Source organism: Perognathus longimembris, chromosome 3, assembly GCF_023159225.1.
Source record: "Perognathus longimembris pacificus isolate PPM17 chromosome 3, ASM2315922v1, whole genome shotgun sequence".
NCBI classification, from domain to species: domain Eukaryota; kingdom Metazoa; phylum Chordata; class Mammalia; order Rodentia; family Heteromyidae; genus Perognathus; species Perognathus longimembris.
The window spans coordinates 13,206,774-13,233,069 of record NC_063163.1 but is presented as its reverse complement, the minus strand read 5'-3'; the positions used below and the strand labels follow the sequence as shown (position 1 = coordinate 13,233,069).

The 26,296-nt window shown below is 35.6% G+C and overlaps 1 protein-coding gene across 1 annotated transcript in view; it reads left to right on the top strand.

The window, feature by feature from the left end:
• Nucleotides 1-26,296, top strand: part of Gpc5 (glypican 5) — a 455,251-nt gene that overhangs the window by 190,101 nt on the left and 238,854 nt on the right. Inside the window, 1 exon segment of the mRNA XM_048341183.1 lies at nt 20,465-20,598. Coding sequence (XP_048197140.1) covers nt 20,465-20,598 — 134 coding nt within the window.

The window sequence follows — 26,296 nt, the reverse complement described above, 5'->3', positions numbered from 1 at the left end:
GCTGATCCTCTGAAATATTTCTCTTTAAATAAAATTTATATCGTTGTAGTAGAAACAACAACACATTATCTTATTCTGGCACTTCTTTACTGAACTAATAAGAATTGTTATCATAAACTTTACATGTCAGTTACTTTTTTCTTTTGTCATTTCTGATAGTAATTGGACTTGAAAAACTATATATTAACCCTGTACTTTGGACATTTCTGGGTCCATGTGAGAGTATTTGTGGCCTTTCTCCAAGGTGGAATCAGGACCCACTACAGGACAAAATAACCTAGAATGCAGTGTGAGCTGCATTTCAAACCTACTTCCAGCTACACGGAGCTGTGTGGCCCTTTCCAATGTGTAAAGATACCAATTTGATGTAATAGAAAATCAAACATGGGTGAGACCTTGATATAATATAATGAAACAAAATGGGAGCACTATAACTGCTGAGATCCCAAGTGCTCCATAGATAGAAGCACTTAGATCCAAGATATAAAATGACAGTATTAAGATAACAAATATCTCCAAAAAGGAAAATTACCTAAAATCTGAGACAATAACAAGATTTGGTCATTGACTTTGGACATGCTGTTGAATATCTTGAGCAAGAGCTTTCAAATATATGTGAGTAGCTAGCCATTCAAGGTCCTTCATGTTTATTTTGGAGACCTACAGAGGGTTTGTTTAAGTTGAAAAATCCGCTGTGTAGAATTGTCTATTTTTCTATTTAGTCTCACAAATGAAAACAACACGAGACTATAGTAGACAGCCATGTTTTTGAATCTGGAGTTTCCTATTGATTTAGTGGGCCTGGCAATTTACTACAGCTGCTGTAGCCTCTGTTGGCCTGTGAGAAAAGGAAGAGATTTAGGTGAGATATTGTCAGTTAGTTTCTGACATTTTTGAGCATTGAATTCCTGCCAAGACTGTCCTTTCCTTACCTCATTCTAAGGCCAGTCCCATGAAGACTTCAGTGAAGAAGAGTTGATTAATGTCTCTTATTTGAGAGTCTACTTTGTGTTTTGTGAATCAGTTTTACACAAAACTTTTATCATATGGAACTTTTGGTGGATTTTCAAAGAGCATTATTCTTTTTCCTTAGAGCCCACAGTCTGATTTCAGATAATAAATATTCTGATAAGTATCTTGAGAATTATTACTAACAAATTATAGATCTTTTAAAAAAATAAAACAACTGAGTTACTTATTTTTTAACCCATGGGGAAAGAAGAAGCAACTGACTTTAAATTCCTTGAAAACTGACTCATTAATATTTATTTCTGCCAACTTCAAAGTGATTTATAAGTTGTTTATCAAGCTTTGATAACCAGTTCACACATCGATGAATTTAACAAATTCAAAGTAAATTACTAGAGAGCCAGGAAATAATGACTTTCTCACATTCCATAGCAGTTTATGAGATCAAGTCCTTACTTCTAAGTCCAGTTGCCTCAGTAAATAAATATTTCCACTGAGAGAAATCCAGAGAAGCACTTGATAGACCACACTTGTGTTGATTGAATTTCAACTGAAATTTTTTCAAAAAGCTTCCACTTGCTTGAGAAAATCATAAATACCTTATAGTTATAAAACTTTTTAAAAAAAATAGCAATAGGTAATTAACAAGACTATTTTTTAATCCTGTAATTATCCTGTGGATTAAGTCAAAACATAATTAATAAAGCAGAAACAGAATCTGAAAGGACTAGGGATTAAAAACATGAGCTATCCTGTCATAGAAATTTTTACATCAGACTCTACATACTCTACTAGTAATTTTTTGGACATTCTGTTACTTACTCTCTTTGCTTCTCTGTCTGCTTTGGTTAAATGCTGCAAGAATATATATCACAGAGATATCATATGAGAAAAACATGAGATTTTTATGCTTAATGACTGGTGAAAGTAAAACTCATTGGATTGGATCATGTAAAGGTTATCCAGTCCAATTCACCTTGCGATGACAAGATCTTTATTTGCTGGTTTATTTATTTACTTACTCAGTACTCGAATTTTGAATTTGAAGCCTCAGTAAAATATCACTTGAGCCATGTCTCCAGTCCTTTTTGCATTAATTATTTCTCAGAAATGGCCTCAGACTTTATGTCAGAACCAGCCTAGGGCTAATCCTTCCTGTCTACTTCTGAAAGTAGTTTAGATTACAGGTGTGAGCTATCATTCCTGGACTACAGAGATTATTTTAAATACTTTCACTCACTGATTTAACTGGTTAATGATAAGGATCTTATTCCTCAGAAGTGATGGAATTGATAGTCATCATATATTACAGTACATAGAGTTAAGTTTGTATTTCAGGTCTTCATTACTTAGTTTTACTTCACATGCTGGATTGTACCCTTTCTTTTATAGAGATTAGTTCTCTGCACATAAGGATCACAAGGGTGGAGAATTGCTGGTATTATGTAAATTTAATTTGGTACCATGGAACTTCTTCTGAGGTTTAAATGATCAGTAGTCATGAGAAACAGCTAACACTTCCATGAGGACAGTCTAAACTTATTTAGAAACATAGAATAAAATAAAGTAAAACAAGACTGACTTAGGCACTGTTATCTTATACTTACATTTCTAGATATTTGGGAGGTAAAAATGGGAGGACTGTAGTTTGAGGACAGCTCAAGAAAAGAAGTTCCTGAGATCCATCTCAACCAGTTAAAAAAAAGGGGGGGCGGATTGTGTTGAGTGGGCATTATCCCAGTTGTGTGGGAGGCTGAGATCGTAATTCAGGACACCTGATAAATAAATAAGCAAATAAATAGGAAAAGCTAGAGCAAATTTCAAAAATGATAAATAACAAGAATAAAAATGTCTAGATGCATGAGTTGGAGCAATACAGTGCCTGTCTGGTAAGACCAAAGCCTTTGACTCTCTTTCTCTTTGACTCTCTCTCTCTCTCTCTCTCTCTCTCTCTCTCTCTCTCTCTTGCCTAAGTAATTCCCTACTGTACTTCCTGCCAGTTCCTGAGGCTTGAACTCAGGATAGAATGCTGTGCCTTAGCTTTTCTGCTCTTGGCTAGTGCTCCACAATTTAAGCCACAGCTTCACTTTCAGCTCTTTTTGGTATTCAATTGTATATCAAAATCTCATGGACTTTCCAGCCTGGGCTGACTTGGAAACCACAATCTTCAAATCTCACCCTCCTGAGTAACTAGGATTACATTTGTCAGCTATTGACACCCAGCAAGCTTAAGTAATATTAAATAAACCTTTCAGAGAATCCCAAACATTGCATGAATGATGTCTCATTTTAGATTTCTGACTAAGATCGTGATATGCGTTACTTGAGAATTAATATAAGTATTCATAGCTTTATTTATACTTAATTTCTGAAGAGAAAGAGAAGCACATATAGACTTCTCAGAACAGTGGTCATGTGGTGGCAGGAAGCGCTGAGTATTTGTATCCTAAGCCATCATCTCTGGGATCTGAGCATACAATGGTTTGAAGATAGAGCTAGGTTTTGATCACCCTGGCTTTCAAGTATTTGAGGAACATTATTGTGCTCATTTCTCACATCTTCTTTCCTAGCTTCTTACTTGTATTTCATTCCAAATAGAAAAGATAAAATAACCATGTTCTGTCTTTCTCAATTTATGTTTGTGTCCAGGCTTCTTTAAATTTTTCTGGAATAATTTCTGATTGAACTTTATGTGTGCATGTTTCTCCTGAATCTCTGAGGGCTTTTAGCTGTGTAGGAATGTTCTATGCTACTTTTGTGAGGCAAATCTCTCCACATTGGTCATCACATAAAACATGATGTTTCTGTAGTTCATTTAGAAAAATTCTTAACTTATGAAGAATACATGTACATGTATGTGATTCATATATACATATTATATTGAAATGATTCCTTATTTATTGGTTTGTCAATCATGGTCTTGAACCTATGGTCTGAGTGCTGTCCCTGAACTTTTTTGCTCAAGGCAAGTGCTCTACCACTTTCAGCCACAACACTATTTCTGGTTTTCTGGTGGATAATTGGAGACCAGAATCTCATGGATTTTCCTATACCAGCTGGATTTGAACTCAGATCTCAGCCTCCTGAGTGGCTAGGATTGCAGGCATAAGCCACCAGCACCTAGCTTTATTTATTTATTTATTTATTTTTGTAGTGAGAACATTTAACATTTACTATTTTAACACTTGTTAAGTATATACTCATTAATTATAGGCACAATTCTATTCAATAGATTTTCATAAATTATCCCTCTTCTCACACTGGAATTGTACGTTTTGTGGCCAACACTCATACCACCATGCTATTTTCAGCTTTTATGTATTTTACTCTTTTACATTCCACAAGTGAGACTTATGTCAAAGAAAGCTAACCCTGTCTGTCTGTCGGTCTGTGTCTATTTATGTTGCTGTAGTGTCGTTTGGACTCAGGGCCCTGACTTTGCTACCCTCTGCTAGTTCTCTACCACTTGATTAATGCCTATATAGAATTTTATAGATGTATCATTAAAATCATATATCTGAGCTTTCTTTTGGATATGATGTTAGTGTCTTGTATTTATCCTGCAAGCAATATTATTGGCCATTTTCCTTTCATGAAAAAGATAAACTCATTTTTATAGTTACACATTATTTGTATTAGAGGCATTTTTTACCTCTTTGAAAAACAATCATAATCTGAATAATACTCTCAAATAAAGAGTAAAACTATATTGCTTGGGATGGATGTGGTTTCTTTGTTGAGCAAAGACATAAACTGAGTTTCTTTTAACTGCCACACCAACCATGCACGAGTCACCTTTAATGCACATGACTAAAATATCCAAATGTACTGATAACAGGCCTGACTTTATCTAGTTTCTCATAAATGTTATCAGTACTCTTCTTTACTTCTCAATGAAGCTTTTGTCTACCTTGGATTGTTCCCAAGACAAGGTTATTATATTGCTAAGCTTATCATCTTCTACTTTAATGAGACAGAAATAGAACATTTCTTATTGCTGACATCTGGTGAAGGCCCATGGTAAATCTTTGTACCATTTTTTCCAACTTTCTGTAATTTTCTATTATTGTCTTGCCATTTGAATATGGATTTTTTCAAAAGTTTATTATTTTTGAAATAACTTAATGTTATAGTACACTCTAACCAGCACTACACTTACAAAATATAGTTGCAAGATTCAAAGGCTGAGGCCAAAAAAAAGGCAGAGACTGAGCCTACCTGGGTTGAAGGCCAGAATGATTACCTGAAAGATGTATTTGTGTGGTTCTATATTGGTGAGTTATAACAAGAAGAGGAAATTGGTCATGTATGTAAGGAATACTGCACAGGACTAGGCATGAGACATAGTAGATTAAGATGGGAGAGGCAGGGAATATACTTCAGCGTAAGGGCTAAGGAAGAAACTGGGGACTTATTCTTCCCTGGGGAAGGGAGGGCTTCCTTGTCAGCTCTTCAGTGCAGATGCTCATAGGCAGAATTTATGTGGGCTGTTTAATGTTAATTTACCAACATTGGTTTGAAGACCTCAGATATTTAAGTGTAGTTGACTGCCTGGAATAACCTCTCTATCTAAAAGTCTATTGTTATTATTTTGATGTAGTAGATATACGGTATTGTTAAACTCAGAAATATCACTTATCATTTTTTACATTCACATTTAGTCGACTACAAAATGAAAAATAAATTATACCTATGGCCCTTCCTTTACTAAAAGTTTATCAGGCCCAGGTAAGTCATTTGAAAAGTATAAAACAATAAAAATAAGATCTTCATGTCAATATCTGAATTTTTTCTTTTTTCTGTGTGGAGTACTATGGTTTGAACTCTTGCCTTCAAGTTTGGTAGGCAGATGCCAAACCTCCAACTCTTTTTGCTACAGTTATTTTTTGTGATGGAATCTTGCTTTTGCCTGGGCTTTCCTGGATCCTCAATCCTCCTATTTAGGTTTCTTATTTTATTTTTTAAATGTGTTGTTATTGTAAATGTGACATACAGAGGAGTTACAGTTACATAAGTCAGATAAATAGTACATTTCCTTTTTAATAATGTCACCACTTCCTTCACTCTCTCCCAGTTTTTCCCTCCCATTCCTACCCACAGCTTGTATTTTAGGCTTCTTGATGGATGGTAGGAACATGATCATGCCCAGAGTTTTCTGTTGAGATAGGGTTTTGCATATTATTTTTAAGGCTCTATTCCAGTCTCAAGTCTTCTGTAGATAGGATGAAATCACACACTACTGCATGCAGCTACTAGCTGAATTTGGTAGGAGGGTGGAGGGAGTCTCACAAACTTTCTGCCTGGGGTAGGCTTGAACTATGATCCTCTTGGTCTCTGCCCCCTAAGTAGCTAGGATTACTAGCTACAAGTCACCACACTTGTCTAAAGGAAGTCTTGGTGTCAACTTTTAGGTTATAAATTAAACAGATTTCCAAGTAAGTCTTACTAGAAAACACTATCATATGTTACAATTATAGCATTCCAGAGGGGATAATGATTATAGATATAAAATAGAATTTTTATGATTTGCAAGCAGAAGATAGAGAAAAGGAACTAAAAAGATTTTAAGTCAACACATATGTTTTAGATGATGAGAAGCTGGTTTATTGCATGAGATATTCAGACAATATGATTTTCATAACACAGGATGCATGCAAGTTCTAAACTATTTTCGTAATTGTTAAGTTTGTTTTTGCATAATGTTTTCCTCTGCGTAGCCTGAGTTACTTACTAACAATTATTTTATATCCAATAAAAGAAGAAGACATTTCCTGTGTTCTAACTCACAGCCCTAGTTGTGGGCCTTCACCTCTGCCTGCAGCATCTTGTGCATTGATTTGCTGCTCCTGTGTCATCTTCATTCTCTCCAGCCACCTAAGGACTCACTTGTGCCAGTGTATCAACAGTACAGAGTGACTATCCCCAGAGGAAGAATAAAAGAAAAAACCAATACCAAAGAAACCAGAAAATGGAAGAAAAAGAAAGCCAGGAACCAGTGGCTCCCACCTGTACATCCGGGCATGATGGTGTGCTTGTCTTCCAGCGATGGAAGACAGGGATGGCCAGCCTGAACAGAAGGACAGATCCTGTCACCCCCAAGTTATTACATCCCCCCCTCCACCACATCATCCCAAGATACTTTACCCCAAGCTACATGGGAAACCGCGGGTGGGAAGATTGCAGTTCTAAAAAAACCCAGGTCAGAAAGTTAGTGAGACTTCGTCTCCATGAGGGAGGCTGATCTCAGGGGTGCATGCTTGCGAGTGATCTTAGCAATGGTGGGAAGAATAACATAGCTGAACCGTGGCTCAGATTCAGATAAACAACAACAACAAAGTTACCAATGAAGCATGGTTCAAGCCATAGAGTTACAGCCAAGCAAGCATGAAGCCCCGACTCTAACAATAACACTATCAAAACAGAAAAATGAAAGAACAAAAGGTGAAGTATTTCAATTTCTATCAATGGATAATACAATGGATAAATAATATTTATTAGTTAAATGATTTGTTAATTAAAATACATGTAGCAATAGAACATAAATAAAAACAAATATTGAAGATAAAACACAGATATACTAGAAACATTGCTTTAAATATCAGACCTACAACATTCTTGTCATATATGGCACCAGATCTTTATATGATGATGCACTGATTGGTACAAACAGACAATTCTTGCAAGGTAAAACAACATGACCAACTGTTGGGATCCTAGCTAAATATGAGGCTGCGATCTGGAGGATAACTAGCAGAAAAGTCCTTGAAGCTCAACCTCAAAATGACCAGTAAAAATATCCAGGTTGGAAGTGTGGCTTAAGTGGTTGAGTGCTAGCTAAGCAAGCCTGAACAAATGCAAGGCTGAGTTCAAACAAAAGTATTGGTAAAAAAAATACATAAAAATTTTGAACAAACATTTTCCAATAAATAACCACAAATAGCCAGCAAGCATCAGAACATTATGCACTAAGTCCATGCAATCAAAACTACCATGAAACAATGAAAAAATACTGTACATGCTTTAGGATGTCTATAATATAAATAGAGAGCCAATGTTGAGCTGTGGAAAAAAATCAGAGCATTCCTCCATTGCTAGAGGGAGTGCAAAATGGTAGAGGCACTTTGGAAAATGGCTTGGAATTTTCTCAAAATGTTAAATTTAGAATTACCATATGGCTCAAGAATTTCATGCCAATACAATATATATGTCCCTAAAGGATATTACTGGGGATCATAGCAGAATATTTTTTAAATAAATGGCTGAAAAATGCCAACTAGCTAATGTCCATTAGTTGCTGAATAGATAAATGTCTTATGATTATACAATGGTTTATTATCAGCAATAATGTGGAATAAAACACCAACATATGTTTCTATGTGATTGGACCTTGAGGATATGCATGATCAGATGAATTTAGCACTGTAGAATTATAAATGGTTTATTTTAGCAGCTGAGGATCAATGATGGATCTCAGTGGAAAGCTTCTGTAGGTGATGAACACAGAAACAAGGCTATGAAATTATTGACTGATTAAGATTAAACAATGATCATAAATGTTCTTGGCATTTTTTTTTCATGCATTGGTTTAGCTTTAGTTTTGTTTCCTGTACATAGAAACTGAGATAGTTGGTGACTTCTTGAACTAGTGGCCTTGTAATTGATTACATATGGAACTGGTCACTTTCAAAGGACCACGTAGTGGATTATATGAAAAGTCAAGAGTTGCAAATCTACTGCTATATAAAAAGTAGTTTAGTGGGGCTGGGGATATAGCCTAGGGGCAAGAGTGCCTGCCTCGGATACACGAGGCCCTAGGTTTGATTCCCCAGCACCACATATACAGAAAACGGCCAGAAGCGGCGCTGTGGCTCAAGTGGCAGAGTGCTAGCCTTGAGCGGGAAGAAGCCAGGGACGGTGCTCCGGGCCCTGAGTCCAAGGCCCAGGACTGGCCAAAAAAAAAAAAAAAAAAAAAAGTAGTTTAGTGATTCCTCAGGTCTGAAGAGAGAGATTGGGAGAAAGGAAATGGGAACTTATTTTTAATTCAAAATAGAGATTGAGGAGTGGGTGTGACAAAAACACTATGAAATTGGACACTGGTGACGCATGCCTAGCTGGGAATTTACTAATATTTACATTTCAGAAAGGTAAATTTTATGGCACATGAAATATATCCTAACATAACTTATAAAAGCAATAAAGTTAAGAGTAAATTTGCAATACATTGCAATATAGTTTTGAAAATTGGAAAAAAAACAGCATTTCAGTAAATAATTTTAATTTCCTTGAAAAAGTATATTGTTTTCTTAAAGTTTTAGAACTCTAGAGAAATAATGTGTTTTTTTCATTTGTCTTTCACTGTAACACAGTAAAAACATTATAGAAACATTTATTTTTTAATACTGCAAAGTCCTTTAGGGAAAAATAATATTCCCATATATTAAAAGTTTTGTTTCCTCAAAGATAGTAAAATTTCAGGCCTTGAAAAACTAACGATTTTTGTCATGTTAAGTACTTTTGGGGTCAGATAAAAATAGAATGCTCTCATGCAAGCAGTTGACAAATTTACATTGAGTGCTTTCTATCTTTGAGCCACACTGAGACATGAATGTTTTCTCCCTGGGCATGTAGCCTCACTGTAGGAATTTGTATATGATTGCTATTCCATAATGGCTCTGCTATTTCTAGTCCATTGTCCATAGGGAAGTCAGAATGATCTTCCCAAAATATAAAATTGATTACACCCAACGTCTTTCCTATATCTCATGAGAGCACAGCTAGACAACTCCAATAATATAGCCGCATGAGCTGGGCATAAAAGCCAAATGCTTTGTGTTTCCTTCAGTGATTTGTCTAGTCTGAACTCTACAGCTATTTTGCCCTCTTAATTCTTTGTTCACTTCATACTGGATTTATGGTTGCCTAAAAAGGTAGTTCTCTTTCTTGAAGTTTGCTGGTTATGTTTTTCTGAATGAGATAGACTGTTCTCTGACCATCCCCCAACCTTACACATTTATCTAGGTAATGCTAATATTATTCATTTTTGGTCTCATCTTAGATATGAAGAATTACAAAAACTTTCCTTAACTTTAAAAGGAAAAACTAGGTAACTTTGTAATATGTTAGTAACACTACATTTTTCTTAAGTATTTTGTATACATGCAATTGTTATTTATTTATATTTAAAGGGAGTTATAGGTTCCAGGATGAATGAATCTGTTAATTGTACTTAACGTGATTTCTCAAGTTTAAATCATGGCATTTGAGTTCTTTAACTCATATCCATGCATCAAGTAAATAATCTATTATGTACCATGTATTATCTGAAGTGTCCTCTAATTTGTCTTTTGTCTCCACCTTCATCTTAGAAGTTTCTGGGTAGTGATCTCCCTCATCTAGTCTCAGTTACATCATTTCATGTCTCCTGACCTGCACTCTATCTCATGCATGTTGCAGACAGGCCTTTTAAAATCTATGTGGTAATGTCTCCATTGCGTTTAACTACAGTGCTTTGAAGAGTCAGTGTCCATCTTAGCAGTAAGACTAAAAGACCAGAGAAGTTATTTTTCTTTTCTCCATTCTCAGTGCCTATTTAAATGTATGAAAACATTTGTTGAACTGAGAAGACCACAAACTTAGCAGTAGAAACTTTCTGATTTAATGCATTGAAATTGACTTAATTTCAGTCATTAGTAGATTTTCAATAAAATTTAAATTGCAAACATTTCATATCTTTCATAAGAACACAGTAAGACAACTGTGATAATCTATTTCTTTTAAAGAATGCATAATTTGCATTTAAACTCTCACAAAAATAAAAAAAACATTGGCATCATTAATATTATATATGCATTTATCTTAAACCTAGGCAGAAACCTGATCTATCTCTTTATTGCAAATAAGGGCAAGAGAAAAATAATGAAGCACTAAGAGCAAATCCTGGTGGTGCATACAATTTACTGGAAACAGTTCCTGGAGAACCTACACCAGGCCTTGCTCCTGGTTCTTAGCCCAGGAATGTCACCAGCAGGCATTTGGGTGTCTCCATTTCACAGGCTAACTGGCTTCTAGAGCAACCAGAGCTCCCCTCAGGCTGGAACACCAGGGAGCCTGTTAATTTAAATGTTGGCTAGATTCTGGAAATAATTTTCTCATTTACAGAATCCCTAGAGAATATTGAAGGACTTCTTTTAGTTATTAGAATACTAGTTTTTCAAAGCAAATTCACTGTAGTATATCTATACAGATACATAGTATGCTTCAATCAAATTCAACCCTTTTTCTAACTCTTTAATATTTTCCCACCTTGTGCACTCTATTTTTTTAAAAAGCATAATTTATTTTATACTTGGATGATGTTCTTTTATATGTTAGCAGGTATTCTTTGAAAAGCAAAACTCCATATGTTTTAATTTAAAAATAAATTATCTAGTCTAGTATATACTTATATACTTCCTAGAGCGTATTACAGATTGTCTCTGTGGATAGTGTCAAAAATTCTAATGAGGGGCTGGGAATATGGCCTAGTGGCAAGAGCGCTTGCCTCGTATACATGAAGCCCTGGGTTCGATTCCCCAGCACCACATATATAGAAAATGGCCAGAAGTGGCGCTGTGGCTCAAGTGGCAGAGTGCTAGCCTTGAGCAAAAAGAAGCCAGGGACAGTGCTCAGGCCCTGAGTCCAAGGCCCGGGACTGGAGAAAAAAAAAATTCTAATGATCTGTTATTCAAAACTCGTGTGTGTGTGCATGTGTGTAAAATAGGGGTATATGTTGGTAAAAATAGGGTATCTGCATCTATAGAGGTAGATGTTTTCTTATAATACTTTGGGAAGTGATTCTTAGAGATATATTTCTTGATTTTCTGAAGCAGAGATCTTAACAATTAGGATTTATTTGGGGCTTTGGTCAGAAGGAAATTACTGTTGGGAGAAGTTGGAGTTGCCATTGTTGAGTGTTTGGCCTCTTGCCGTCAAGTGTGGCTAGAGCATAGGCAGCTTTGATCTTCCCAACTTAGGGTTCTTGAGTCAATATAAACATTCCTATGGGGCCAGGAATGCACTCAAGAAATTGAATTCTTTTGAAAACTTCATGTTCACTCAGTTGAGCTATATTTTTCCCAGGTGGAACAATGTGGGAAGAGAAGATTGAAGATTGTCTTGACCTTTAAAAACTGGTCTATTTCTATAGAGAGGTTAGAGTAATTATGTCTGAGATAAGATTTGTCTAGATGTTTTTTCTCCTGGTTTACACTCATCATTTTTATGTTTTTCTTATTCAGAGTCCATTAAGAAGTTCTTTATTATAACCACACTCATGTCCTCTGTTTGGAATCTCACTTTGCTTCCACGTCTTCACTATTAAAGTAGGATTGCCAAAGTTTTTCTTTCCACAATGATTTAAAGTTTTAGTGAAAACCTGTCCTTGCACACCTGGCACACAGCAATTTTATGGGGGTTCTTATCAATTCATGACTTGTAACCCACTTTTGGCATATCTTTTAGACTATATGAAGACATTGTTTTTACACTACTCAATTTAACTTTATACATATGTCAATTTGTATTGGAAATTATGTGCTCTAACTAGATTACAAGCTTCTTAAAGATAAGAAATTAGACACTTGGTAGAATAACTTTCAGATTAGGTTTTATAGTATTAATGATTCTTCATACAGCTCAGTAGGAAGACATACCTACAGTTAAGGGTTCTCTTTCATCTTTGACACAGTTCTCACAGCTGTGTTCTAAGAGAATATTTACTTAGCAAATAACAAAAGATGAACAAAGTTTATAAATGAAATTCCTCACAGGCAGGTAGTACTTTTAGCAAAATATGCCACTACCCTAATAGATCAATCCCATTAGGCTTAGCTAAGACAATGACTGTTTTCATTGGCTGACTCTCAGGCCTCCAAGATTGCTTGATTATGTAAGACTACTACTCTACCCTGTACACATGGCAATTTTACCCAATTCCTATTTTCCCAAACCCATCCAATATGTGAACTAACACCTGAATGTGAAAACCAAATGTCTCACATTATAGTCACCATTCCCTTTCTGCTTTTCATTTTTTCTTCCTTCCCTTACCCCTAGCCACTTTTGTTTTCAGTTTGTTTTCCATAAAGGGTCTCATGCTTTCGTCTAGGCTTGCCTCAAACCATAATCCTCCTAGCTTGTTCTGCCAAATATCTTGGATTATACATGTGTACAACCACACTGGCTCATTTTGATATATGGTTGTGCTATTTTTTTTTTCACACACTGGCTTTGAAACCACAATCTTCCTCTCTGCCACCCAAGTATCTGGAATTAAAGATATGAGCCAATGTATTTATTTTTGTAATAAAAATATTTTGGATCCAAATATCTGAAAGAGTCTATACTACTAAACACATAAGTGAGCTGTAATACTTTCTGCTTTAAAAAAACATGCACAAAGTGCAACAAAGAGAAAACTTACTTGTCTTCATGTGTTTTCTAGGAGCACAAATAGGTCTTTCATGAATGAGGACCTATTTCCTCAGTATCTTCTTTCTGATTTACCTCTTATACCTAAGCTGATTATGATGCATTCTTTCTTTTTCTCTACCCAAATTGCACATTGCTCTTCTCTGAAACCTTCCTCTTCAGTCTTAGTATATTGAAATATCAGATGGTCAAGAATCAGCAACTCTTTCATCTGTTCTCACACTAACCACATTTGGTTGGTCATCTCATTTAGAGGATATGTCTGCTCTCTTTCCTGAGTTTTCATTCACATAACTGATAGAGAGGAAGTGAAGAAGTGAGGAAGGAAAGAGGGAAGGGGAATGAGAGAAAGAGGAAATAATTGAAATCATGAGTCAATTTTCAGATTCCATATTGCTGAGTACAAAAAAGCTCAGTCCAGATAAATTAACCCAGGAGTGTTTGATTTTTATTTCCCTTTTGGTGCCATTAACTTTACCACACTAGTCTAGTATTTTTGATAAAAGATTGCATTTTAAAAGTTCATGTATCTGAATGTATATCACTTAAGGAAAATTGACTTCTTCTTTAAAAGCCCTACTCCAAATGATTTTTTAATAGAGTCATACCTAAGTTTAATTAATGATGATACATATGACCGAAATGCAGAAGCTCCCTCTGGTGGCTTAATTTAAAGGAATACCAAAATTAACTTGGCAGAATGAAGTTTTATTTCTCCTTTTTTTTTTTTTTTACTATGAGCTCAGTATAACTAATTGAAACATTCTTGGGCTTGCCTTTGCCCTTCCCTTTTTTCTCTCCTCACCTACCTTTTTAATTAGAAAGGAATATGAATTACGGTGCAACCCCCTATGATAATGGGTAACAGAAACCCATGAGTGAAACCAACTTCTGAAAAATTGAAACCAAATGACAAAGACAAAGATAAGCCCTCCACTCGAGCCTAGGTCTACTGTGTCTATAAGTAAACATGTCTACAAAAGGCCTTCTGTATCTGTGCTATTGACAGGGTAAATGTATCTATCACATTTACAAACGAAAGTCAGTGGCTGCTCTCCTTTATCTAACTTCATCATTGCTTTGTTTGCTTGCACCCAAGAAGTTGGTTGGTACCATGTAAAAGTTCTGAATTTCCTTATGGATAATTTATGTTTAATGGTTATGATTTATACATTATGAGTTTTTGATTATATATTCCTTCTTACATTTTTTAATGTTCCTAGGATTTAAAATGTGGCATTTTGTTTATAACTTTTATATATTTACCATACATGGCTTCTGAATTTCCCCGTATCTTGAACTATAAATTTATTATTTGGAGGGTGATACTATAGTTTTGTTTTATTTTATTTTATTGTTTTTGCCAGTCCTGGGCCTTGAACTCAGGGCCTGAACACTGTCCCTGGCTTCCTTTTGCTCAAGGCTAGCACTCTGCCACTTGAGCCACAGCGCCCCTTCTGGCCATTTTCTATATATGTGGTGCTGAGGAATCGAACCTAGGACTTCATGTATACCAGGCAAGCACTCTTGCCACTAGGCCATATTCCCAGCCCCCGATTCTATAGATTTAGGACAGGATTCTAAATACTAATTTCCCCTTATTCGTACAAAAAATCCCCAACAAATGTTACTTCTTTTTTTCCTTTCACTTGGGTTGCCTTCTGCCTCTGAAAAGGTTTTACATTTTGTACTTCTTTACATTTTTTACAGATTTAAGGGTTAGCTCCTTGTAGTTAATACTGGGTATCAATTTGACTTTTATTTCCAATCATCCCTGTAGAGTTGCTTCTTAGAAAGTAATAAAAGATAGTTAATCATGGAATATACACATCAAAAACAGAACTCATTCTACCATACTATTAAACTCACCCTCCTCTGGCCATCTGTCTGTTCATCCATCCATCCATTCATCTATCCCTCCCTCCCTCCCTTCATCCATCATCCCTCCCTCCCTTCATCCATCCATCATCTCAACTATGGGCTCTATGTTCCCTGTGTTTATCATATTTAAACCTGGCAACAGCTTTAGTATTGCTTTCTTTTTTTTTTTTTTTTTTTTTTTTTGGCCAGTCCTGGGGCTTGGACTCAGGGCCTGAGCACTGTCCCTGGCTTCTTTTTGCTCAAGGCTAGCACTCTGCCACTTGAGCCGCAGCGCCACTTCTGGCCATTTTCTGTATATGTGGTACTGGGGAATCGAACCGAGGGCCTCATGTATACGAGGCAAGTGCTCTTGCCACTAGGCCATATCCCCAGCCCCTAGTATTGCTTTCTTTGCACATGGAGTCAGTCCTAATCATCCTGCCTACCTGAAAGTGGTGCCTTCTTTTCCCCTTAAATTTAACTGCTAATTTCTCAGTTTGTATTTTTAATAATATCTTATCTTTGAGAACAGTTTCTTTTATGCTTGCAATTACCCTGTTAAGTCTTTCTGGGAAAAGGCTATGATAATCACATTCCTTTACTAATTAGTCATTAATATACTGCCTTGGTCTGCAAAATTGAGTCTAAATATGATGAACCTGGCACTTGGATTATATTGTCTTACCTCTCTGCCTTGCCCTAATATCTAGCCGACCTTACTTTTATTTCCACAGATTTCATCTCTATCTGAAAAATTAGTCTCCCTTTGATTTTTTATTATTGATTTCGTTCCCATAACAAATTAGATATGCAAATTATAAAAGCATGAGGCATGAATAAATACTATCACACTTTTGTTATGACCAGAAAAATGACCAATATATTTCTTCCTGATGGATTAAAAAAGCTTTTAATATAATGTAGCACAGTATATTTTATCTAACAATACCTGCTTTCTAATTTCAAATTTACTTAATTTTTATTTTAATCCTAATTTAGTATTTTAACGTATACTTCCCGATATCCTTTATGTGATTTCTCTAATCACAATCTATTAACAAGAAACATTCTAGATGAGACCTGAAGTAAAGCAATCAGTCCCCTCCTTCACATGCGAGATGCGATGGAGTATACGTTTACCCCATTCCCCAGATGAAAGCATCACACATGTAATACCTTTGCAGTCCTCAATTTTAACCAGTCCATTCTGCATATTTCCAACTTGAAGCATAATTTAAAAGTGTTTTTTACAAGAAAAACTAGGCTCTATTGGGAGTAATGCAATGAAAATAAATAATGTGGTTGCTGTTTACAAGACTTGAAAGTTTTGACTATTAGCAAACATATAACTAGTGAACAGAGGGGGGAGCACTAGCTAAAGACAAATTCATATGTGGTGCCAGCTTAATGAAAAAGAGTGGCTGAAACAAATATTGAATCTGAATGGAAGAAGTGATAGGGGTTAGAAGCAACTATGAGAGTCATTTCAAGGTGAGATGGGAACTTGAAAAATCAGTGGGAAGCCAGAAATGGAACTCAAAGCAGGAATTGATAAGCATTATGGAAGGAAACAATTTTTTTTTTCCAGAGGCACTTCAGACTGATTGCAGGGGAGAACGGTAGAGACCAGGGAGGAGAAAAAGGAGGAAATTGCAGTATAAGTCAAAGATGAAAATTGTCAACATACGTGTGAGAGTTTTTTCAATAGCAAGAAGGTACTGGTATTGAAATGTGCTACCCAAATTGGCTCACCTCAGGGGAGCTAAGGTGACAGGCTAATGTCCTGGTAACAGATGGGTTTCTATTCCCTTTCAATAAGTGTGAAGCCGCGCTCCCTGATAGCATGCCAACCAATACATGGGCTTTGAAATGCACTTGTTTTTTTTTTGCAATTTGCTAGTCATGCTTGGATCTCTGACTCACGCATACCCTGTGTAGTCTTGGCTAGTGCATTTTCTTGTGTATTTGCGAACCTGATAATGAGTCTAGAGATTTCATCAAGCCTAATACTTTTCCGAACTCTATGTTCCAGCTTAGGAAATATGTTCTGAAGGACATGTGTTTTTCAATGCAACAGGAGAGGGATAGAGTGAGATAAGATTTTTTCTTAACTCATTTTTCTTAAAGTATACTTAAGTGCAATGTATTTATTATTATTATTATTATTATTATTATTATTATTATTATTATTTTGCCATTCCTGGGGCTTTAACTCAGGGCCTGAACACTGTCCTGGCTTCTTTTTGCTCACGGCTAGCACTCTACCACAGGAGCCATAGTGCCACTTCTGGCTTTTCCTATATATGTGGTGCTGAGGAATCAACCAGGGCTTCATGTGTATGAGGCAGGCCTCTAATATCAAGGATGTAATAATGGAGATTCATAAGAGTTTTTTAATTTGCCATGACTCAAGCCCTACCACAAATCTCATTGGATCATGATTGAATGTTCTATTTTCTTTTCTTTCTGCTCTTGTGTTTGAAAATGTACCATAGTGTCTCCAAATAATTTTGCTCTTGAAATTCCTACTGTCACACTATTCTATCTTTTCTTGGGTCTTAGGGTTGTTGAGAATGAAGATACTCTTTTTTTTCTTGAACATTTAGCATCTTTGTAATATATTTTTACTCGATTATCACTGTTTTTTAAGTTTTAGACTCAATGATTGGAAATTTATTTTGATTCTTTTAAAACATTTGCCTTACAAGTGCCCATGGGTCTCACTTTGGATCATCTGCTAAATTTTGTTGATTTTTTTTCTGTCTATCTGTACTGCAGGGACATTGTCATTATGGTAGGTCAGAATAAAAAATTCCTTCTTAAGAATACTGGAAGAGGGGCTGGGGATATAGCCTAGTGGCAAGAGTGCCTGCCTCGGTATACCCGAGGCCCTAGGTTCGATTCCCCAGCACCACATATACAGAAAACGGCCAGAAGCCGCGCTGTGGCTCAAGTGGCAGAGTGCTAGCCTTGAGCGGGAAGAAGCCAGGGACAGTGCTTAGGCCCTGAGTCCAAGGCCCAGGACTGGCCAAAAAAAAAAAAAAAAAAAAAAGAATACTGGAAGAGACTGGGAATATTTCACCTGCTGTTAAGAGATGCATTTTCTTGTATCAGCTTTTGTAGTTTACTTTCACATTCAACAAGAATGGGATATTCTCTAATAAATGAGCTTTCTTAGACTAGTGTTTTATACCATCCAAGGTCTTCATCCAACTATTGTTCAATCATAAAGCTGTCTTATTACTACTTGTAATGACATCTTCTTTACAGGTGAACAAAATTTGTAGCCATCTCTATGTCAAACCTATGCTTTCTTGCACCTCTCTCTTTCAGGACTTTTATTTGCCTCTGTAATTACTCTTTGCACTGAGAAGATTACTTATGGATACAGTGGCCAATAGTTAACTAACCTTTCCTGCTCCTTTTTGCATTTATGTGCATACCACTGGGCCCTCTTTCCCTTCCTCCACTGATGTAATGATACTTTTTCTCTTGCAATAATCTTAAACTATCATATAACTTGGAAACTTGTCTTGCACTGTATTTGTGAGAGCAAGTTCTTTATCTTGGTATCCAATCATAGGGCACTATTAAGTCTTTCCTTCATGCTGTACTACTCCCTTGTAGTATGTTCTTTTGTTATATTTTGCATTTGTACCGTACTTTTCTTTGATAGTTTGTTGTTCTCTGCAATGCAATGTTAGCCCCTGCTTTTTCTTTCTTTCAAATTCCTAGTTCATCTTTTAAATTGTTATTCTTTCATGACTTCCTGAGCACACCAAAGAGATCTAACATGCCCCTTTTATATGTAAGCATTGTAGATTTGCTAACTTCCATGTGACTTACTTCATCTGTGTGACTACGGACCATGTCGTATTCATATTTCTATCTCTAGCATTTAATACAATGGTGTGCAATAAATATTTATTTACTAATTGACTGAACTAAAATGAACCTCAACATATCCTGACCTAATAAATGCTTCAGGTTTCATCCTGTTTTAGTGTTCTTTCCAAAGTGGTCTCCGCATGTGTCTCCTATGCTCTAGCCACTGGGAAAACCTTTTCTTCCTCTGACACCCAGAGCACATTACTCATGCTACAATGACAAATACAAGCTCTATTTTGATGAATGGTGGAATGTTTTTCTTTTTGTTTGAATTGTAAACTCTGTCAGGAACAGAAATTCACTTTTTACCTCATATTATTTAGTGTGTGTGCTTCATAGTGTGAAAGGTTGAAAAAATATGGGTAAAATAAATTTGTACATAACTCTTTGGATACACATGGCATGGAAAATCAAAAATGTTGAAAACTTTAAGAGAACTTTGGGATAATCTGTCTTTTTCATCTTACATATTAGGCAATCAAGTTGAAGGAGGTTCTGTCATATTTTCAAGGTCTTTGAACTAAACAAAGAAAAATTACATCAGAAACAAGGTTTCTTGAACCCAAGATAATGTTCTTGTATATTTTCAGTGATACTACTCTGTGTTTTCAAGTATCATATGAATTTTTATGTTACATTTGAAAGAAATGTCTTAATGTTTCCAGTAGAAATTATGTTGAATTTGCAAATATAATTGTTAGACAAGAACTTAAAATAAAACAAATTTTCCTTTCGGATAATATTTTTCAACACGCTCTGATAACACGCTGGAAACCATACCAGCTTAAGAAACATAATGTAAAATAAATATAACAGTAGATTGTTGCTTTAAACATACACTGTTACTTTTAAGAAGAAAACTACAAAGTGTTTGCTTTTGCATTTAGAATTTATTCAGAAAAGGAGAGCATATTTGATAACACATTATTTTATTTTAAAATTAGTAAAGGCTGGTGATAATTCACACATATGAATGCAGACCATAAATGATACCTATTTTTCAAAAGCAGCCATATTTCTACAAACAGGTCATCTTTTTGTTTCATTCTCTGGTTCTGTATATTGTACATGTGTCAACAGCCACCTATATGAATTCATATGGCATCAGTTTATGATTGCTGCTATTTTCTTTGACAAAATGACCAGCATTGTAAATATTAAAAGTTAATACCAAGCCCTAAAGAAGAACATCACCCTTTCTTGGCCACTACAAAACATTGCATTTTCAGAAGAGCTGAAGCAGGCTTATAACATTCTTTTCATGTTTTCTGCTTAAAAGGTGAACAAGATTTGTGGCCGCCCAATAACCATGCCAACACAAAGTCAGCGGTGTTCTTTTGATCCCAGCAAAGAGAAGCACGGGATGAAGATTTCTGCAACGAATGGTGAAGACACTCTTGCCAACAGAAGAAAGTAAGACATTTGTTTTACAGCCAGAAAGAGAAAGAAAGTAAGCCATTCATTTTACAACAGCATAGAATATTTTCATTAACAGTGGAAGGAAAACCAATAAAGATCAACATGGTTGGCCAACCTTTAACATGGCTTATTTCCTACCAAGACTAAGCCAGGTGAAGTGTCACACAGTGGTTCAGGAACAATGAGGGAAAGTGCTAGAAATTAAGCTGGCTGTTAATTAGACCCCTCAGGTTATGCATTTTGCAAAATATTTTGTTCTACGTCTGTGACACTGGTTATATGTCAAGAATGAGCTGTTTTTTCTTACCTCAAATTATTCAACATAGTTTTAAAACACCATTTGTTCTGTTTTCACTGGGTTCCCTTTCTTTATTTATTGGGTTAAGAGAAACTCTGACTCACATGCACAAGAGACTTTCTTGAATATTTGTGACCGCTCAAGGTTAGGGGCAAGCAGTATGTGCATTATTAGGGAAAAAAAATAGAAAAATAGAATGTAATACTTTGAAACATTATGATGTCATCATAAGTAATATGTACATTTTAATACGGAAAATCTACTGTTGTGATTAGAGACAGAAATCACTACTAAATAGAGTCATAGCAACAAAAACATTTCATTGATGAATCCCATTAAACTGATTAGATCTATAACTAAATTTCTTATGATTGTATCTCCTTGCAATATTTTTCAAGGGTATCATATTTTAAAATAATTGCACCCATTGTAATGGGCATTTATAGAAACAAGGCAACATAGGGTATGCGACATAAAGAAAATAATTAAGATAAAATAACTGATTAGATTACTCAAGGATAAATAATGATTAATTTAATTATGTGGCAGAAATTGAGGAATATGCTTTTCCAAAAAAAAAAATCTCTTTTTAAGAAAATACACAATCTGGGTACCAATGATTTATCCTTACAATCCCAGCTATTCAAAACTCCGAGATCCAAAGAATAGTGGTTAATTGTCTGTCTAGGTAGAAGAGTATTTAAGACCGTATCTCCAAAACAAGCAGCAAAAATTTTAGGCTGGAGAGGTGGCTCAACTGATACATTGTTAACTGAGAGCAAACAAGCTTCATAAGTATGAAGCTTGCAGTTCAAGCTCCACACTGCCCAACAATAGATAGGTAGGTAAATATGTATGTATGTAGGTAGGTAGGTAGGTAGGTAGGTAGACAGACAGACAGACTGACCGAAAGATGAGGTAGAAAATGATGTTTGGATCAAATTATTTTAAGAATCAGAGTGATCATGTTGAAAAGAATGACATTGATCAAGATGCATGGGGTTCATAAACTGCTTTGTTGAATGGCAACCACTTTGTACAATTTCTTACAGATAATAAAACCATTTAAAAAAAGAAAAAAGTTCCAAAGAACTTCACTTCCCCAAGTAATATTTTCCTAATTACAAAAATGTTCCTTAGTCAATTTTGAAAATATTATTTCATGTAATTATTGAAGTTTGTATAGATTTTACAGTTTATATGGTTATAGTATTTAAAATCACTATTCACAGAGAGATAAAGTACAATTGCTCAAGTATTGTTTGAGTTTCCTAGTGCTCATTAATTAAAATAGAAAGTAAAATTATTTTAAACAATTGCAAGTAATAAAAAGAATTTCTAAATAATGTGTCCACATCATAAATAAAAAACTGCTCAGTGTAATTCATAATAGGTAATCTTAAAAATAAGTTCCTATTTCCTGAGTTTGCGTTATAAAAATAAGTTCCTATTTCCTGAGTTTGCGTTATAAATTAGTATTATACCCATGACAGTTTTTCTTAGATATTCATTTCTTATTTGCTTTGAAAAAGTCTCATGAGAATATCACTAGAAAAAACCATTTTCTATAATTCAAGCCCAATCAAAACTGTTAAAGGAAAGTCACAGACAAAATAAATCATCAGCCTCTGCAGCTCAATATAGTTTCTGTGGCAACTGAAGATGTAAATTATTAAATACGCCAATGACTTTACCAATGTAAATGAAAATAAAGCTAATTTTATGTTTCCTAAAAATTTATAATATATTCATATAAACAAATCATTGTCTTTTAAAGTTACACTGCCATAGTTCACTTTAGAATCAGTACATTATAAAAAAATTACTATGAAATTGGTAACCCAACTGAAAAAAAATCATTTTTGGTGTTTGTGACAGATAAATAATTTAGTTTCAATAGTAGTCCAACTTATAAATACTTTTTCAGAAGTTATGTTAATGTAACAGGAGGAGCAGGGAAATGGCCTCCTTCCATCCTCCTAGGTTCTTTGGCTGGAGTGAGCAAAATTGACCAAAAGCTTGATTTCCTAATATATATGAGGAAATATATATATATATATATATATATATATATATGCATGGCTTTCTTTAAACGTATGCACCATAGAATGATGCTTGCATAGATAACATCGTGAAGGACCAAAAAGAAAAGTGGCTTGTAGCTGCTGGAAGTTTAGAAATAAGTTATTAGAAGGTGATGGGAGAAAATGCATACTGAATGTTTGCTAATGAAAAGTTATTTCATATACAGAAGGATAAATTTTCAAAGCTACCATGTCTGCAGTTTCTCACAATAAAATTGAAGAAACCAGTAGCAAAAGGGTCAGTTTGGATGGCATGTTACGATCTCCTATATTCATATTTAGAAATGCTGTATAGCCCAATTTGTTTCTTTTATGTTTCATTTCTTCTCCCTTTCTCTTTTGGTCTCTCTCTGTCTCTCTCTGTTGCTGTCTCTCTCAACTCTCTCTTTCTCTCTGTTTCCTCTTTTTGTTGGGAAGGTCTGGAAACCAGTATTACGTTATGACTCTTTTAAAGTTTTAGCTGAAATTGTAATATAACAGTTTACTTAGGGAGAAATGGAGAATAGAAACATTTTCATATAGTAATTGAAAATTAAAGACTTTTGTTTTCTGCTTTTTAATTGAAATATTTGTTCTACCATATAGAATGATATCTCTCTGGCTCTCTACCTAATGTCTTGATGTAATTAAGGTTGTCATCTTGCTCTTGGTTTTCTCTCTACTCAATACCTTTGCTTCTCTCATTTTCTTGCTTTCCTTTCAATTAAACATGTATTTATTACTTTAACCTCTTATAGCTGTTTGCATTTGTTCTTATTATTCTCCTAATGATTATCATAAAGATCACAATGATGCATTTTAAACTTTTGCTATTTTAAGTTAGACCATTTACCACTTCATTGAACAATGCTAAGAACTTAGAACAGATTCACTCCATTACTCTCTTCTCATTTTCATATTATTATATAAACATATTTTCTACCAGCATTTCACAAGTCCTAAGATATTACTGTTGTTTTTGTATTTAGTTAACATTTACTTATAATTTCTCACAGTTCACTCTTTCTATTACTGCCCCCTTTCTATCCTCCTGGTTTTCATATCTGTTTAGAATTATTTTGTCCTCTCTCTCTCTCTCTCTCTCTCTCTCTCTCTCTCTCTCTCTCTCTCTCTCTCTCTCTCTCTCTCTCAGGCTGAACTCAGGGCTTTATGCATGCTTGGTGAGGAAATCCCCACTGAAGTATTTCCCTATCTCATATTGCTTATTATTAGTGATGAATTCTTTCAGCTTTTGTTTGTCTGTGTAATTATTTATTTTGAAGAACATTCATCTGCATTGTTGTCATACTATGCAGAATCTATGAAGATCCAAGTCAGAATTAAGCTCATGACATGAGTCTATGAAAGTGCATGAAAAGTTCAGTGGACCTCATTTAACATGAGTGGTTCCTAGGGTAGACACCTCTTTCTTCAACTCAAAGCCTCTTCCTGCCCATTTGTCAGCCTCTGGACTATTGTGTCCTGGAAGCTGATAAGCTAGGCTTCTGTTATCTGGAGAATTTCCTCTCAACAACCAAGCATAGTTAGCATTCTTTATCTGATGCTACCTAACAAATCATCCTAAACCTTAGTGATAAGGCAACAATAAGAATGTGTTGTTGATTTCCTGTGGTATTGGAATGTAGGAGTGGATTAGCAGCACAGTGTAGGCTCAGTGTCTCCTGGGAGACAGCTATGAAGAAGTCTGCTGGCCCGTCAGCCCTCTGAAACATGAGTGGCACTGAAGTTTCATCTCCCAAGATGGCTTTCTGACATGGCTGTTGGCAGGGCCTACAGTTTCTCTTCAAGATGGCATGGGCAGAGCTGTTTTCACTACAGCCCTAGGAAAGGGGCCATCATGTGATCTAGCCTCAGAAATCACACCCTGCCAGTAGGTCATTTGGCTGAGATCTTTCTGTGTAGACTAGCACTGGCCCGCCCTGCTTGTCAGTGGTTCCTGGACAATGAGTACCGGAGGAGACCTGCTGGTGTAAGAGAAGAATGGTGTAAGACCCATTCTTCAAGGTGGCAGAGTCAAAAACATGGCCCAGTACCTGCTTCTGTACTCCTGTGGTCTCTGGAAGAAAGTAAGACCTTAACTCCTTCCTCTTCACCTTCTCCTGCTTATCTTCTTTTTTCTCCAGAGCACTCCTCAGTGTATCATCTCTGCATCTACCCACCTGTTTTAAGGTCCCTCTGCTAGGGAATCTGACCTAGAGTTGTCTGCATAAAAAGAACATGAACCAAGGCAAAATAATGTCTGGTCCAAGTGTGAATATTTCTCCTCATTGTCCCAAATTATGATTTTATTTTTCTTTTCTGCAAGAGAAATGCCTTTTCTTGGCTCTATGATTTGAAATGGTGTATTTCACTTATTAAAATGTGTCTATGTGTAAGAGTTGTGCTATGTTTCTTCATGCACTGCGAAATCTTTCAGTTAGAAAGAAGGGAGCTAATCTTCAGTGTAGCACTACTTTAATTTTATTTTACAGATGTAATTGCACTGGTTCAGTCAAGCTTTTTTCTTCATAAAGAAAGTACTAACAATGGAGGAATTGAACTTGCACGGTTGACACACATCAATTGTAGAGGTCTTCCTTGCATAGCAAGGAAAAGCTATCACAATCAGTTAGTCTTTCACACAGCTGGCAGGCAAACCATCATTATTCCCCCCCTTTGGGGGCAGAAACCAAGTCAGAGCAGCTCTACAGGACACTGCCTTCATTGGGTTGCCTAAACAAGCCAGGCAGAGTGATTTCCCTGTGGCAGTTCCGGTTCCTGTCTTGATTTCTTGAAGTTAGCTGGTAAGAATAAGCTATTAGCAAGCTTAAATCGGCAATAATTAGCTGTACATTATTATTTCAAAGTGATGTGGCTGTGCCAATTAAGTGGGTAATTAGGAAAACCCCAGGACAGTAAATTCAGACAGAGCCTCAACACCAGAGCCCCATCTGTTCTCCAGCAAGCATTCCAATTAGCCAGCTCTCTCATTTAAGAATGTAGGTGAAAGGCAATTGGCTGCTTTCAGGGGTGTGGATTTGAGTAATAGAGATGGTCTTAGGTGCTATGGAAAAGTAAGATACTAAAAGTATGCAACATTTTAATAGCAAGTTGACAATAGGAAAGAAACTTTTCAACATTGGATTTTCATGTTTTATTTAAAAAAGATGTTGAATCATTTATTTTTTTTAAATTTTCTCTTCAGAACTTAATTGGAGCAGTATATCAACAGACATTTCCATTTTATTCTGCTGTGTTTATTAAATTGTGATTTGTGTGAGAATCTTGTCACTTGGAATATTAACACTTTTATTTATTGAGACTGGAAATA